Source organism: Amblyomma maculatum, chromosome 5 (genome assembly GCF_055883805.1).
Source record: "Amblyomma maculatum isolate TAMU_Amacu chromosome 5, ASM5588380v1, whole genome shotgun sequence".
Taxonomy (NCBI): Eukaryota; Metazoa; Arthropoda; class Arachnida; order Ixodida; family Ixodidae; genus Amblyomma; species Amblyomma maculatum.
Window position 1 is genome coordinate 18,318,964 of NC_139348.1, and position 18,212 is coordinate 18,337,175.

General features: G+C 47.9%; 1 protein-coding gene across 2 annotated transcripts in view; it reads left to right on the forward strand.

Moving 5' to 3' along the window:
* Ccz1 (vacuolar fusion protein CCZ1) overlaps positions 1-8,025 on the forward strand; it is a 107,745-nt gene extending 99,720 nt beyond the window's left edge. For both annotated transcript variants that reach the window (XM_084603543.1, XM_084603546.1), the window contains one exon: positions 7,930-8,025. In XM_084603543.1, the coding sequence (XP_084459669.1) occupies positions 7,930-7,985 (56 nt within the window). In that variant the 3' untranslated portion in view covers positions 7,986-8,025. The remainder of the gene's footprint in view (positions 1-7,929) is intronic.
* The last annotated feature ends 10,187 nt before the right edge of the window (positions 8,026-18,212 follow it).

The window sequence follows — 18,212 nt, forward strand, 5'->3', positions numbered from 1 at the left end:
GTCTTTAGTAAGCATCTTGTCCACCTCCTGCTTGTTGGAGGTGCGGTGTACGTATTTCCCGTCCTTGCCTTGGAGCATCGATGCCATCCGTACGCCGGGACCATCTGCCTGCCCAGACCTGACCAGCCGCAACTACCGCTGCACCGCCCCTATCCCGGATCTGAAAACAAGGCGCTCAAATGAGCTTACCAGAGATGAGATCAGAGTGAAGAACCAAACTAGAACCTCGGGCAAGTCACAAGCTGCAAAGCTATTGTGGAGTTTCTCAACCATTTTGGAGGTGGTTGTTGACGACATCAGCCACACTTGGACCCATTTAGAAAATGAATTGACTAACACTTGAAACACATGAGAACCCTTGGAGGCAAAATCTACATGCACACGTGACCAACGTTTTACCGTGTAGTTCCAAGGACGCAGTGGTACGAGCTGGGTGGCTGGCTGAACCGCTTGACAGATTTAGCACCTTGCTACGGGTTGCTCAATCGCCAGCTCAATGCTAGGCCACCATTCGAAACTTCTAGCCAGCATCTTCATGTGATTAGTGCCTGGATGTTCCTCATGCAACAAGTTCAGTACGCGATCCCTCATTTCTTCCAGAATCACCACTCTAATACCCCAGGTTAGGTACCCCTTTTCCAGTTGAAAGCTCGTCACGACACCTATAATAGACCAAGAGTTCATCTGTGTGCTGTCTAGGCCAACCGTTCAAAGTGAGCTCTGCCTCACGAGAGAGGGTTTGCCTTATTATCGGCAGTTATTGGAAGGCATTGGAACACCGCGAGACATTCCTGAGTAGTGACAGGCTGCGGTTATCTGGGCGTCGGCCACTTGAACATCTTTTCCCCGGCCGTACGTCAGACAGTACTAGTATGTGGCCAGTATCATAGCCCACTGCTGCATTTGCACTGTGGCTAACATGGGCATTGGTTTCTCGTGCCCAAGAATGCCTAGTAGCGGCTGGTCTGTGTAGATTGTTAGATTGTGAAAATTCTACCATTCAGGTAGCGATGAAACTTTTCAAGCCCAATAATCTAAGCTAATGCTTCACGCTCATACTGCGCATACCTTTTCTCAGCTGCTGTGAGCGTTCTGGATGCGAACGCAATCGGCCTTTCTTCGCTGTCAGCCATTGCATGGAAGATGAACAGCCCCAAACCATATGCTGACGTGTCACAAAGCATTGCTATCGGCTTATCTGTAGCATAAAATGTCAGTAGCTGGCTGCTAGCAAGCAGCTGTTTTGTCGCAGTAAAAGCCCGACTGCATTCCTGCGTCCATGACCGTTTTTGAACCTTCCTTAGTAGCCATTGCAGCGGCTATGCGATGGTGGAGCCATTCTTTAGGAACTTAGAATAGAAGTTCAGCATGCTTAAATAAACCTTCAGTTCCATCACTGTGGTGGGCTGGGGTGCTTTCAAAATGGCCGTCTTGTTGGCCTCTGTGGGATAAATTTTCTCGGCGGTCACGGTGTGGTCCAAGTATGTCACACTGTTTTGAAAGAAACGACATTTGGCTGTTTTCAGCGCGATATCATGCTCACACAACCTGTCCAAGACATGTTCGAGTGTTTGGCAGTCTACTGTATAAGACCCCACCATGATTACATCATTATTGTAGCATCTGACGTGCAGAATGCCCTTCAGCACCACACCAATCATCGACTGCAAAATTGCTGGGGCACTGGCCACCCCATAGGAGAGTTGCTGAAACTCAAAAAGACCCAAGTGGGTATTAATGGTCAAAAATGGCTGACTCGGGTGTGAGAGGCACTTGTTGATCTGCGGGCATGAACACAAAACACTTTGCTCCGGCACTTAATGAATACAGGTCCTCCGACCTGGGTAAGGGATAATGATCGATTTTCATGGCTGGGTTTACGGTCATTTTGTAATCCCCACACAATCTGAGACTACTGTCGCTTTTCAAGACAACCACTAACGCCATTTCTCAGTCACTGTGCGAGACTTGGTAAAGAATTTCCTTTTCTATCATTCCATTCAGCTAGTCTGTTACCTGCTTTCGAAGAGCAAATGGAACAGGTCTAGCATGGCAGAAAATTGGGCCACAATCAGCTTTCAGCACTATCTTTGCTTTAATCTTCTGTATGGTGCCTAGTTCATCCGTAAATATGGAAGGGTAGCTCTGGGCCGTGCAGCAGGTCCTCATGCCGGCGAAGAGGCAAGATCTCGGGGAGACCTAGGTCGCGTTAAACCCTGCCAGACACTAAATAAAGTTATTCCTCCTCCTAGCTCTTTTGCAGCGCTCGCAGCCAATCTTCAGCCGTAGTTTGGCCAATTTCCAGCCAATCAAGCTTTAGGCATTCTAGCCATTTCCACCCCAGGAGCATCGAAACTTTTTGGCTGTTATCCTTGACAGCTATCGATGATGAAGTGATTGTTTGGTTTTCGCACCTCACAAATAGCTCACACTGACCCTTAAAGGAATATAGACACCAATTTTTGAAAGGAATACAGTTGCTTTCCTGGTTATACAGAGATGCTCCCTAAGTAATCCCAATGTCTCATTTTGCAGCGAACATATTTTAATTAGATTTTAAATACAAGCCAGGCGAAGACTGTTTTTCAAAACCCATCGACAGTGACATGTCTGTGACGAAAACGTGTACATAGGTAAACAACATGACGTCATCAAACAACTGTAACGTGGAGACAGCAGAGCAAAGAGCAGTGACGACACAGGATAGCTCACCGTGTCTGCCCTGTCTGTGTCGACTGGGCACCCCAGGGAAAGCTCTGCGCTTCTGCTCGCTTGACTCGATGGCTTTCTACACTGTCTTCGTTGCTGCATGTTACAACTACTTCACTTGGCATCGATTTTGCGGTCGGCGTGTTTTTCAAGCTCATTGCTTGGGTATACTTTGTATGCGCGCACGGACACACAGATCTGACTCCAAAACGGGGAAGCACAATTTATTTACTCGTTTCATTGACGCCGCACTCGTGCAAATTGAACCTGGTGCACAAGTGCGTAGCTTTCGGCAACGGCGCCGCCCGCTGGCGCAACGGGAGACGTGAACTGTGTCGCTGCTCTCCGCCTGCCCTAGACGTCACTGGGCCTAGCTGGTTTCACATCGAAGTGGCAGCGGACGGCGCTTCAGAATGGGCTAACGCTGTAATAAACGTTGGACTTTCGTGCCGCTTTACTGGGAAGCCTATCGCAAAAAATATATTCTTGATTGGCAAGACGCCTTCAGCAGCGGAGCTAGCAGACGCCAGGTGAGTCGCACTGGGCAGCAGCAGCAAATAATAATAATAATAATAATAAATTGGTTCACAGGAAGGGAAAGGCGCAGTAACTGTCACACTTGCTCTGTGGACACCCGAACCGCGCCGTAAGGGAAGGGAGGAAGGTGGGAATGAAAGTGGAAAGAGAGAAAGAGGAGCCGTAGTGGAGGGCTACGGAGTAATTTCGACCACCTGGGGATCTTTAACGTGCGCTGACATCGCACAGCACACGACGCCTCTTCGTTTCGCCTCCATCGAAACGCAGCCGCCGCGGTCGGGTTCGAACCCGGGAACTCCGAACCAAAGTGGATGTGGAAGAAAAAAAAGCTCGCTTGTATCGCTATAATCACTCTACCATCGCCTCCGTATTGGTCAAAGAATCCTCCCAATTTATTCGTTATTCATGGTCCTTTGTACGGAATTGTTATGCACGCGAATAAACAGGGATCCGTGATAGATTACCGATAGCGAAGGCCGTCGGAGCCGATCGTGGTGGCAATGGCTTTGTATGCCCAGATCGCCTTGACAGCGTGCCACATGCTTGGACGACGCCACTCAGGCCAGCCGCATTGAGACCAATCAGCGCGTGAGCAAGCGTGAGCATGGGCATCTTTAGCGCAGTAGCAGGTCACAGTGGCTGATGGTGTCTGATCGGGCATTTTTTAATTTTTTTTACTGCCGAAACAATTTTTTTTTTGACGCCTGCTTGAAGCTCACAGTGCCAGCAAGCTGGGCTGAGAGAGCAGCATCTTCAGAGTAATCAGTACCTTTTTTCAACATGTCTAACCAGCTGATATTTCCTACATGCCAACTGCCAAGCTTTCGTAGCTGTTGTTGGTTCCTGCTGTTTCCCTTGAGTCGCTGGCGAGCAGGTCGAAATCAAAGTGCTCGGCAATGTCAATAACATCCGCGCCTTCGGGCGAAACAACGTCGGAGACGTAATTATGCTACGCTCGACGACGATATTTTCTCGCGCGTGCGATCGCAAGCAGACGAAAAATGCTGCCCGTATACAGTTAAATCCCTATGTAACGAACCTCCATGTAGCGAATTCCTCGACATTACAAAGTTTTTCAATTCCCCGATGCCGCGACATGTTCGTTACATGGAGTTTTCTCCATGTAACGAACATGTCGCGGCGGTTGACCTTGGTATAACGAACTTGCGGCACCGACCGTCTCTTAGCTAGTGCCGAATTAGTGGAAATTTGGTAGAACCTCGCAAGTTTCAGGGTGATAAAACACAAGCTGAAGAGAGGAACGCCTACTATAGCAACGAGCGAGACCGCCGTTGATACAATGTGCCACATCATCGTGGCAGACGCAGCAGTCTCCGCTGCTTTCGCTGTCGGAACATGTCACTACAATAGTTCACGCTGCAAAAAATAACAAAAAAAAAAAAAAAGACAAGGGGCGAGCAGCGCGTGTTCATCACTGCCACGCGACGCGGTTCCTCACGGGCTCCCGAGCGTCAGTAACAGGAACAGTAGAGCGCGCTAGTGACGCAAGGCAGAGTCTGTTTCCTTGGCCATGGCCTCCGAGATCACCCCCGCGCACGTGCTGGTGGGGCGGGTGATCTTGGAAACCATGCCTTGGCCTACAGCGGTGGGCGAGCGTGTACGGCATGGTGCGCGGTGCGAAAGCGGCAACGCGCGCGCTCCTCTAGACTGATTTCTTCTTCCCTGCTTTCTCCGCTCCCTCGTAGATTTGTCGCCGGAGCCGCAGAGGAGGTGGAGGCTGCCTCCGCGGTCACGCTGTGACTTTGCTTCTGTGACTTCAAATAATTCTGATTCATTGTTAATGCTTTCAAGGTGGTTTCCCTTACATCAATTCTTAATTTGGTTTTCGTTCTATATTGTTGTTTTGGGTCTTCACGCGAAAACTGCATCTAACGGAAACCTGAATGTAACGAAAAATCACGGACATTTTACAATTTCGTTATAACCAGTACGCCATTAGATTGTGTACGTACGTGTCACCAGTCTTGCCAGCAGGAGGTGCTCGTGTGGCGCACTCTTGCTCGGAGAGCTCGAAGCCGAAACTGGTCATGAGTAATGCCCTGATAAATAATTTATTGAGGCGTATTGGAGCTTTTTGGGTCGCAGTCCCCCTGTTTTGGACCATCGTGGATCGTTTAAAGCAAAAATCCCGAAACAAAAAACACATGTGTTATACTCCTTTAAAGGGCAACTCCGGTGGTTTTTTTCATCATTTTTTGCTTTTGATCGTACATTCCTCGGTGTGTACTGATTGCAGCACAAAAAAACGTTTTTAGAAATTCCAATTATAGAACTATTTTTAAGAAAAAACAGCAAATCGAAACCGAAACTGCTTTTACGGTCAGATATGACACCCCAGCTGGCAAAATGGTGACGTCACGAATGAGCCTGTCAAGAACCTTGCATTTACGTTATCCTTAGGCCACGCAGGCAGGTTCCTATGGCTCGGTTAAAGCGAGGCTTTATATACTGGCTGGTAGCTTGAGCTATTGCATCATACCAGTCCAGGTGTTCGTGCGGCACCTTTAATTTGGCACTTCCTCCAACTCCGCACCACACAGCCTACAGAAGCAAATGCAGTGAAACCAGTTATCAATGAAGTTTCAAACAAAGGCCTTATCACACTTAGTGGTCCAAAGTGCCACACACATTTTTAGACACCTTTACAGGTTCTGGTCATTTGTCTTATTTCATCATAGAACCGGGTGTAGACAGGAAAGCACTGAATGTTGAATGTTGTTTTGTGCATCACAATTGGAAAATTACAATTATTAAAGGTGTTTGACACAAGGAATATGCTTGAAAACATAATACTCCAATTCTCCTTTTACTGCTTCAAAGCTGCTCCTAGATGGCATGGCTGCTCACTGAGCTGCTCCAGAACGTTCAAGCCTGCTTCCACCCCTTTGTGACATATCACAACAATCATTTCCTTAGCCCATTTCCTCTTCTACTCCCACACCTTTACTCCACCCAGATCCACCAAACTACAACCTACCCTCGATGTCTAGGATCTTCGCAACCTATGAAGGAGTGAGGAAATTGCTCACTGATCTAAAGCTCAACTCAGCCTCTGGTCCAGATTTCATCCCATGTGCGACAAGCATAGCCAGGTTCCTGGTTGTCTTTGAAAACAAGTCACTTGCCTTTAGAATGAAAAACAGTGAGTATAGTGCCAGCATATAAAACGAGTCGTTGTTGCCTTGCATTATAGACCAACGCCCCTTGTGCGAGTTGCAAAGCCTTGGAACACATCATCTACATCAACATAATGCATCACTTGCGGGCTGACTATTTTTTTCCTTACATTTGACATGGTTTCAGGGCTGCTTTTTAAAGCCTGTGTCACCCAACAGCAACATATTTTCTGCGTTCGATTCCGGCATGCAAATCGACTATGTTTTATTAGGTTTTAAAAATGCTTTCGATACCGTATTGCACTCTCTCCTCCTTCTTAAACTTTCATACTTTGGTCTATGTGCCTCTGTTTTTAAGTGGATTGAAGAACATTTACCTGATGACTGCCAGACAGCTTTAATCAACACCTGGGGCACCTCGAGGCTTAGTTTTAGCACTACTTTTTCTAATCTATTTAAATGACATCTTTCATATCCGATTGTGTGCTGATGATTGCGTCCTATACAGAACCAGTATATCCATACAGGCTGATGCTGCTGAACTACAAACAGATATACATCACATCACATCATGGTGCCAGAAATGGAACATGAAACTTTTAAAATGTGACTATATCCTGTTGAGCAGAAAAGGCACAAATATGGAGGCAATATGTTACTTATATGATACCTTGCATTAAATACCTTGGTGTCATTTTTTCTTCAAGCCTAACATGGAATAAACAGAGAATATCTATGAAAGCTGGCCATGCACTTAGTTTCATCAAGCACCATTTCAGGATTGCCCCTCGTGATGTTAAAGAAACTTTGTTTTACATATGCCGCTGCAGTCTGGGACCCTAATTCCACTGCACTTATTAATAAATTAAAACCTGCTCACAATAGTGCTGAACATTTTTTGACTAATTCCTTTTTAATAATTTTGACTAAGAAAGCGCTTTCTTGGCCCCCACTAGAACATGCCATTCCATACCTAGGTTTACATTGCTAAAGTAAATAGCGTGGGAAAAGGTTTCAGTTGATCACAATCTTTATAATCGCCTATATTTATCTCTCCATGAAAAGACCACAGTTGAAAAATATGTGAATTAGCTTGCCATACATTTGTAACCAATTGTCGTTTTTCCGCAAACAATAAAACAGTAGAACAGACTACTAGAAAGTGTCGTCTCAGTGGCTGACAGCATTTTTCCAGTTCTGCTGATGCAGCACCTGTGGGCTGAAGTGTAAAGATTCTATTCCTGCTTTTCTACTCTTTATTTGTTTCAATTTGCTGTTGACAAGTTGTCTGTGTTGAGGCTACATATCTGCTTACTGTCTTCTTACTTGACTTTTCCACATTTACCTTGACGATCATCTTGTCATTGCTGATGACTATTTTGATGATGGTGCCTTGTCATGTCACTTAATGGCCCCTGAATGCAATGGAGGTACATGAATAAATGAAGTCTGCTGGGCAGTGCAAGTACTCCAGAGTGGTGCATGTTCTTTGCATGATGCTGCTTGCATTTCTCTTTAAAGTAATTCTTCGCTTATGTTTTGGCAGATGAAGTGAAGAGGCTATGCGCCAGCCAGTTCCAGAACATCTTTTTCCTCGACTGACCAAGGCTGCCAACCCCTGTAAATAAATATGTTGCCCCAAGTTGTTGCAGTGTTCTGTTGTAGTTACTGTGTATGGGTTAATGTTGAGAAAATGTTGAGAAATGGGATTCAGTCAAGTGTTGCTATAGGGCCAGGCACCGTAAAGTGAGATTAGGAGGTTTAACTGAAGGAACGAAATTGGAGGCGTTCTTCCAGTACACGCAAAAACACGGACAAAATTAGAAGAGACACACGAGCGCCGGCCTTCTCTCTAACTTTGTCCATGTTTTGTAGCGAAAAGCTACACTACGCAAGGCAGAGCAGAGTTTCGCGTGAGTCTTGGAGGTGAGTTATGCGCATGCGCGAAAACCAAGTGATGTCACGCAAAGCGCAGGTGCATCGTCTCTTCGCCACAGCCCGTCGCCGCCGGCGTGCGTGCTCTCTTCTCCGATGCGTGACCTTCAGCCGGAGCCGTGTTTACAGCAGCTGCGTCGCACGCTACTGCGCATGCACGAGGAGGGTGCGCCGCGTGTATAATGCACTCGACAGAGAACAGATGGACGCGCTTGACATGGAAGCCAAGGAGAGTTTAGCTGCTGCTGAACGGCACAGAAGACTGGAGAAATTAACTTCTTCTGATCCTGAGGTAGTCGCCGGGCAGTTGGCCGCTGCGGAAGAAAGATTGAGCCAAGGTGAAACATGCAGTCGAAACACAGAACAACGTGAGGAATGGCTAGCGAAAAGACGTCGCCAAGAAGCTGAACGACGTGCTATGGCCGCCGCTGCAGCCGCTAGTCAGCAGCAGCAGCTTTTTGCTACGTGTATTTAGGCATAGCAGAGCTAAGCCATTAGCCTAATTTTTTGCATGTGTTGGAAGAATGTCTCACAATTGTGCTAGAAACCAACTAGTCCAGCTTTCTACACTTAGAGATTAGAGGTCCTGCAGTGCACGTAATCGGACTGCTGCTGTTGCTCCCTTGTAGCTGTGCTGGGCCCAGGTTGTATACAAAGGCATGGCTAATCGCAACTAGTTTAAGCAAATGCCTGCGTGCCAGTAGGAAAAGGTGTTCCTAATGAATGGAATTTCCAACAGGTCATTAGACTTTTCATCGCTGGGAACTATATATATATATATATATATATGTGTGTGTGTGTGTGTGTGTGTGTGTGTGTGTGTGTGTCAGGCATGCGAACAGAAGAGAACAAGGAAGTGCAAAAAGAGGCTCTCCGGAAAGGGAAGCGGGTTCCACCAGAGCGTCGAAGGCATTGGGAACCGCGCCCGAAGACACAACTGGGACGAAGATGGCGGACATCGCCGGAACGACGGTATCCTCGAAGACAGAGAGCACTTGGACAGCCCGCGGCGATTCTTCTATGAGGGCCGATCGAACGCTGGGGCTTATTGATATCTCGCCACTGTTGAAGTAGAGTTGCGCCACACTGTAAAGTCAACTCCTAGAATAACGTTGTGCGTAGAGCGAGGGAGCACCGTAAATTCAGTTCTAAACTCGTGTCCAGCCATCGCTACATTTACATAACAAATACCAAGCGGAACCAACGATTCTCCCCCTACACCTCGAAATATAACAGTTCTATCCCAACCAAACATAACTTTGCGGCCGAGATGGTTCTTAAAATCTAAGCTCATCACGGAAACTGTAGCACCCGTATCCACTAAGGCCATAACACAAACACCATCCACTAACACTTCCAAGCGGTTCTTCAGCATAGCGACCGGTAGAGGAATTGGCAATATCGATGACCTGGCGACCGCACCTCCATCGGCCGCACACGCTAGTTTCCCGGTGGCGGAGAAGAACGGCGGGGAGAAGGCGATTGTCGGGAGCGGCGGGCAGGAGGAGTCGGGCTGCGATCAGAAACTGGCGAGTCGTTGCGTGGTGGTACGTAACGGTAGGAGCCCGAAGGAGGTGGATAGGTCGGGTCACGGACTTCTGGACTCACGGTAGAACGGCGATTCCACCATTGGCGCTGGTAGCGTGGTGGCGGGTTCAGGCGGCGGCAGAATCTGGATATGTGGCCAAGCATACCACAGCGGTAACAGACAGGTGGTTTACGAGCACGGTCCAAATAATAGTCCTCGCGGTAACAGGATCGCAGCGATCAGCAAAGTCCAGCCGCTGGGGTTGTTGCGGAGGAGGTGCACACTAAACAGAATCTCACCTTTAGGGGTGCAAAAAAGGGTGCGGCATGGGTTTCCACCCCATAGCGCTCCCTTAGAGCACCCTATTTGGCAGTATCTCACCCTAAAGGGTGGAAAAAAGGGTGAGGCACTGTATTGCACCCTATTTGGGCAGGCACACCCTATGGTAAGGGTGCATTTACAAGAAGGGTGCAAAGGACACTGTAGGAAAGGTGCGAAAAAAAATGGGTGCACATGCTGCAAGTATATGCATTAAGAAAGCATCTTTGTTAGCATGTATAACAATAACTAAGCAGAAATGAATTGGCACAGTGAGAGGAACAAGTATTCAGCATTTGAACAGGATATTTATTCTCTTAGAAAGTTCATTGTTTTCAAATGCATTGGAATTTATAGCATGCACATATCACGCACATAGACATTTGCAGTGGCAAAATACAATCAATAAATGTTTACACAGAGCATGATAGTTTATTTTCAGACTCGAGACATCCAAGAAATCTGACTTAACATAGAGCCATTGTTTCACAGCTTGTATAAAAAATGATGATTCACCAAAGTAAAAATAGTCTATACGCACTTGAAACTGTTTACACATGGCGCCCTGTAGTGGGAACGAGCTAGGGGAGTAGGGCCATATGAGTCGTTTCGGTGGTCACGGACGGGAGGAGGAGCGGTAAACACCAAGAAGAGCGCTGGATGGGAGCTGCCTGCAGGGAGCAGCTATCACAGGGGGTTGCACTGCGGTTCACATCTTGATGGCGGGAGAGCTCATCACGGACAATTTGGCGAATCATGTCGGCCAAATGCGGAGGCTCATGTGAATGCTCGTGAGAATCCACGCTTGCAACAGTGGTCACGTTAGGCAGACGGCCGAATTTCGGGGTTATGCGACGCAGCTTTAAAGTTTCGAACGTACGATAGTGCTTGATAATCTAAGTTTTCTTTTGTAATTAAAAAGTTATATACGTCCACCGCGATGCCCTTTAAGAGGTGGTCAACTCTGTCTTCGTCAGACATGATCGATTCACCGCTTTGCAGAGTTTTAGGACCTCTTCTATGTACATTGTGCATGTTTCACCAGGCCCTTGGGCTCGCTGGAATAAAGTCTGCTCAGCGCATTTCCGTTTTGCCGTGGTATCCCCGAAACAATTTCGAATCTCCTCTTAAAAACGATCCCAGCTCGTTATGGACGCTTCATGGTACTCAAACCATGTCAGGGCTGTGGAGTCCAAGAAAAAAAAAAAAAAACATTTGCCAGCATTATACAGTGGCATTCCAGCGATTGTACTTGCTCACCCGCTGGTAAATGGTGAGCCAGTTATCCACGTCTTCGCCAGCCTTGCCAGAAAAGGTCCGCGGCTCACGGTAATGCTGCCATGCGGGTGCCGCTGCTGCCGTGCGTCGCCGTCTTGGATCATTGTGGCGGTCAAAGGGGGAAGCCCAGCGAGTCGTCGGTTCGAACGAGGTAGAGAGGAATCCGTGGTGATCGTTGCACCACCTTCCACCACACTGTTAAGGTTTATTTACAGGGTGGTTCTGCAGGCATGCGAATGTCAGGAATGTCAGGCATGTGAATAGAAGAGAACAACGAAGTGCAAAAAGAGGCTCTCCGGAATAGAAGTGGAAGAAGAGGAAGCTCACCATCTATTGGTTAACACATCAGACTAAGGTGGAGAACCGCCCTGTAAATAAACCTTAACAATATCAGTCACATATTTATCTCGGAATTCCTGCCACCTGCACCCCCCCCCCCCCCCCCCACACATCTTTTCTCAGCAAAGCTTTACTGAGAGCAGCAACCCAATTCTCCTGTACGAATCAATTACAAGCTTGATCAATGCAATTCTTCCATGTGCACCATGCATGCATCTTTGCGAGAGCCGTCAGCCCGGTGCTCTTTGCTCTGTTTCCGGTCTGTAAAAGCGGAGGAAATGGGGGAGGGTATTTTTGCCGGTCGTGAACGCGCAATCACGTGACACAAAAGTGACGTAGAGCTACTACGTCACTTCTGCGTGTCCTGGCGACGTTTTTTTTTTGTTTTGTTTTTTGTTGTTGTTTTTCATTTTATTTTACTGGGGCAGCGAGAAAAGCGCTTGGCCGTCGGAGCGCGGCTTCGAGCTGGCGGAGGGAGAGCATCTAGCCGTCCGCATGCTTTCTTCTGTATTTTTTTTTCCTATTAGTAGAGAGAGGTTGAAAGGAGGGGCGGGTAAAGCCCCTCAATAAAGGGGCTTTAGGGGCGGGCAGGCTAGACAACGTAGACAGCGTGGTTTCAAACGAGTGACGGCTTGGAGCTGCCCTCGGTAAAGCAGTATGCACGCTTGCTTCCTTTTTCCTTTTCACTAGCTGTGAGGTATGGGCTGGTTTGGCTTGAGAGGCAGCGAAGGGAGTGCTGAAGATTTGCTGTCGTTTACCTGGCTCAATCAGCCGCTTTTGCACCTTAAGAGTTGCGCCTCAATTATGTACATACAACAACTATATATATATATATATATATATATATATATATATATATATATATATATATATATATATATATATATATATATAATGTGACGTATCCGTAAGCTAAGTAACATCTTGTATAATTTCACTGCTTAATTCCAAACATCAACGTTTACGCGCCGCAAGATGCTGTAAAGTTATTTGCTTTTTGCCACTAAAAAACTGCATGTGTGTGGGCGCGCGTGTGTGCAAATAACTCATGCGCAGGTAATCAATATATCTGAGGCCCCGCATAAAGTCAGTACTCTTGCACGTTTTCATTGTAGTGAGGAAGCAAACTCACAATCCCTGCAGCGCGCTGGGAAGAAGCAGACTCGCGACTCGGAAGTCCCTGCGTCGCTTCGAATACCAGCTCTAACCCCGCCAGACCACCGGAAGAAAGATAACGAAAGCAAAAGACTGCGAACGCACAAAATCTGCGCTCACTCATTCCCCCGGGGGAGTAAAATTCTGTTTACTGCTTGAAGCCATGGGGGAGGGGAGAAGACTGTGTTGGAGGAGGAGCCATGGCGTGGACAAAACTAAAGCCCCTCAACAAAACTGCCGCGAGCGCTTCCTCTTACAAGGAAAAAAAAAAAGAAAGAAAGACTCCGCGAGATATGCGTACGTGACGTGTAGGCTACGTCACCCATGTGTCACGTGATTGCGCATCGTCGATCTGCAAAAACATTCTCCCAGGAAATGGCATTGCGAAGCTTCGGGGCGTACTCATAACAACCAAAAATGCGCGCGCCAAAAAAGTAAAAAACAAATGTAGATATTCAACTATCGATCCTTGAACTAAGTTTCACGAGAGTCGAAGCCATCAGACAGTCGCTGCTGCCGCTTCAAACTCGGCCCGTTTCCCCGCTCGTCCAAAGGCAATCGCTGGGTCATCGTGTGCGTTGATCATCTCACGCGTTACTGTGAAACTGCCGCCATCCCTTCCGCCACCGTCGCTGACGTCTCGTTCTTTCTTCTTCACGCGGTCGTCCTCCGTCATGGGCCTCCTCGTGTAATTATCAGTGACCGAGGCCGCCAGTTTACGGCAGATGTTGTGGAACAGCTCCTGCGCTATTGTACCTGCCAGTTGCATCACTCTACGCCGTACCATCCCCAGACAAATGGCTTCGTTGAACGTACAAACCGGACACTGACGAACATGCTTGCGATGTATGTTGACTCGCGCCATAAGAACTGGGATGACGTGCTGCCTTTCATTACTTACGCCTATAACACCTCGAAGCATATATGAGACAACTTCTTATAGTTTATTTTTCCTCCTCTACGCCCGTCTGCCTCGACGTTCTCAAGACAACATTTTGCCGTTCTCTCTCGACACCGAGCTTTTAAAACCCCTCAATAGACTAAAAGTAGCGCCAACATGTGAAGTTTGCCGCCCGCCTCCTCTCCGGCGCTCTCCTTTGTCGTTTGACCCTCTCATTGGCCGAGCGCCGTCACGTGCTCGCGCGCGCTTTTTTTTTTGCTGGGCGTGCGGCTTCCTCCTTTCCAGCGGGGCGGGCGGCGCGCGCGCGGCACATATCGCCGTGTGTTTTGCTGTATTTTGCTGCGGTTCGCACTTCTTTTTCGCTGGCCTTTGAAGTCTTTTGTTTCAAATGCCGACTTGCTGCGCATTCGGGTGCAGCACAACTGAGCGGGATGGCAAGAGGTTATTTAGAATACCATCCGGTAATCGCAATGCTGCTGGGAGGAAGGTCTGGCTTCATCGAATAGGCCGGAGGCTTCATCGAATGCTTCGGAGAGCGCGCGCGCTGGTCGCGCCCCGCGTAGGTGGAGCCACGGTCGAAATGCGAGAGGAGGAGCGGCGCCGCCGGAGGAGGAGAGAGGAGATGGCGCTACTTTTATTTTATTGAGGGGTTTTACGAGCTTTCTGTTTCGAGCACCCTCTGCCGCGCTGAAGAGGCTCATCGGGTCGCCCGATTACGCACTCTGGCCTCGCAGGACCGCTCTAAGCAGCACTACGATCGTCGGCATCAGGATGTCTCCTACCTTCCCGGCGACTTAGTGTGGCTCTGGACACCTCTCCGCACGCGTGGTTTGTCCCAGAAGCTGTTGTCGCTAAAGTCCCCCAATAAACTAAAAGTAGCGCCATCTCCTCTCTCCTCCTCCGGCGGCGCCGCTCCTCCTCTCGCATTTCGACCGTGGTTCCACCTACGGGGTGCGCGACTAGCGCGCGCTCTCCGGAGCAGGCGCCCTTCACAGCCGTCTCGATCAGCGCCGCGCGCGCGCCGATCGAGGCGGCCGTGCGCCAGGTCTCACCAGAGCCTTGCATTTCGTCGCAATGTGTTCAGGTTAAAATATTACTCACTGCTGAAACATAATTAGCGAATGTTGACAGGGATTTCCTGCCAGAATAGTTTCTGCTGTGAGTGTCATACACCACATATACGCGATTTCGGCTTTGGTTCCACTCGCCGTCATCTCTGTGTGTCCGTAGTTCGTCACATTTGGCCAATCAGCGGCATGCTTTATAAAATTTGTTACTAGGCGGCGGACAGGAACAATTTTGGAACAGTCTGTGTATGGTTTCTTCGCAGCGTTGACTAGATTGCGAGCTGCCGGTAAACTTGAGAAGTGTGGCAGCAGCTGTCTTCCATGTATTTTCAACTTCAGCTGCAGATCAAATTAACTATAGGCGGCGGAAGCTGCAGTCTGTGTGGAGTCTTTGCAGCTTTGATTGACTTGTGAGCTACCGGTAAACTTGGGGAGGGAGGTAGCAGTTATTTTTTTTTATATTTGGCGTTGAGACGGTGCCGTGTTCAGCTGCCATGGTGTGTCACCATACGTACACGATTTTGGCGTAGATTTAACTCGCCTTCACATCCTTGAGTCCGTCAGCCATTGACAAAAGTGCGCAACATGCTTGAAAAAAAAATTAACTAGGCTGCGGAAGCTGCAGTCTGTGTGGTTTCTTTGCAGGTTGGACTGAATTGTAAGCTACCGTGAAACTTGAGAAGCGTGGTAGCAGTTTTTTTTTATATTTTGTGCTGAAACGGTTCCGTTTTCAACTGTCAGTGCGTGACACCATTTGTACGCGATGTCTGCGTTGGTTGAACTCGCCTTCACCACCTTGCTTCTATCAGCCGCCGGCCAAAGAGCGCAACATGCTTGAAAAAAAAAAAATTAAATAGCCAGCAGGAACGATTTAGTAGCAGTCCGCGTGGCAGCAAAACACTCGGCGATATGTGCCGCGCGCGCGCCGCCCGCCCCGCTGGAAAGGAGGAAGCTGCACGCCCAGCAAAAAAAAAAAAGCGCGCGCGCGCACGTGACGGCGCTCGGCCAATGAGAGGGTCGAACGACGACGGAGAGCGCAGGAGAGGAGGCGGCCGGCAAACTTCACATGTTGGCGCTACTTTTAGTTTATTGAGGGGCTTTAGTTGTCGCACTACACAGGGCCATTTATTGTGCTCACACGCATCAATGAGTTGAATTACGTCGTGTCTCGCCAATGTTCCCAAGGTCGCCCCTCTCGGAAAACACAGGTTCATGTCGCAAGAATGAAGCGCTGCCACTCTCGCTCGGCACTCTGACTGACAGCCCAGGGGCTTCGTCTGCGAAGGGGGAAATGTTATGCATGCGAACAGAAGAGAACAAGGAAGTGCAAAAAGAGGATCTCCGGAATAGAAGTGGAAAAAGAGGAAGCTCACCATCTATTGGTTAACACATCAGACTAAGGTGCGGAACCGCCCTGTAAATAAACCTTAACAATATATATATACCCTCACCAGAACAGGATTTGGCCACCCTGGTGCAGTAATTGGCCGCAACCTCTCATGATAAGCTCCATAAAACCCCGGCCCTCAGTCACCCGCGGCTGCGGAACAATTCTGATCACGGCGGCGGTCAGACCTGTGACGCAGCAGGGGGTGCTAAGAAATTCTGGCTCCGCTGGACAGGCCGCCATTGGAAACCGACCCTGGTAACGTTTAACGTTAGAACCCTAGCTAGTGAAGCTAGCTTAGCAGTGCTGTTAGAGGAACTAGAAGGTATGCAATGGGATGCCATAGGGCTTAGTCAGGTTAGGAGGCCGAATGAGGCATATACTGTACTGAAGGATGGACATGTACTGTGTTATCGAGGCTTACCAGAGAGGCGACAACTAGGAGTAGGTTTCCTTGTCAATAGGTATATAGCGGATAATATAGATGAATTCTATAGTATTAATGAGAGGGTGGCAGTCATCGTAATTAGGCTTAATAAGCGGTATAAACTGAAGGTTGTACAGGCCTATGCACCTACAGGTAGTTATGATGACCAGGCAGTTGAAAGCTTTTACGAAGATGTAGAATCGGCAATGCGAAAAATAAAGACGCAGTATACTGTACTAATGGGCGACTTCAATCAAAGCCACCTAGACTGGACAAGGCCTGCGCGCTCCTCCTCTCCACAGGGGTCTACGTCACACTAGTTGCCCGACCGCGAACGATAGTAGGAGTTCTGTGCAGCGCAGGGGGAGGCAACGCATGCAGGTGCATCACACCTGGAAGACAGCACAGGTGGATCTTTCCACTCTATCTGCCTATGGTTATGTTAGGCAGCGAACGTTCTGGCATTTCTCTTTTCCGACGTCTCTGTTTTCGAGCTTCAGGAAGTCAAACTGCTTTACCTTGGCTTTATTGTGCGCGTTGATACCATGATAAACGTGGTGCTGAAGACGAGCAGGCGCTTTTTGCAACCGCCACGACATGGGACAATAGTGTGTGCCTGGATTATGACGGGAGCCCATAAGTCATTAGCGTTTGGTTTTCCCAGCAATGAAGCTCACAGAAAAGCTTGGAGCTCCTGCAAGGAATTTACTACAACCGTATACATTCCAAGCTAAGTAAATAAAATTTAACCCATTTCGATAGATTTAGCTTAGGCACGCACCATAAAACCCAACACACAACAAAAAACTTTTGTAAATTTAAAAGGTGTTTGATAGTGGTTACGAGAGGATGATATTATATTTAAGTGTCGGCATGCTGGTATTCGCACTCAATTTTCATGAGCAAGACTTCATCACCAAGTTATCATATCCTTATAAACAAATGGTAAGAACCATGTCGCTCAAGCGCGGTCTCAGTGTCTTCGAAGTTCCCTAATTGGTCATCGTACAGTTCTTCTACACATTCTTTTACAAGACCCCAGCAAGAAAGAGGGCGCGTCGGGAAAATTACACCATCAAGGAAATCCTTAATGATTCCTACAGAGGCAAGTGGAGAAAAAAATGCAAAAATTCACCAAGCTAGTAAATGTTTGCGACACCAAGTTCTCGACAGTCACTGGAAACTAAAATAACTCTTCGGGAAGGCAGCTGTCAGCAATTTGAAAACATTAAAGAATTGAAATATTTTAATGAAAAGCACAGAGCAATATAATGTTCATTATGACTGCATGCTACTGTTTTGTACGGCTTCATGAGTTTTGTTTATTTCGATATTTAACAAGGCATCCGCTTTCGAAGTGTACAAAAAAAAAAAAAAAAAAAAACGCACGCCTCCTTAAAAAGCTGCAAAATGCATTTGCACATTGATCTCATATATTCTTGTGCTATATGCTGTCTGGTAAATAATGCTTGTGGTAATGTGATCTGCAGTAAA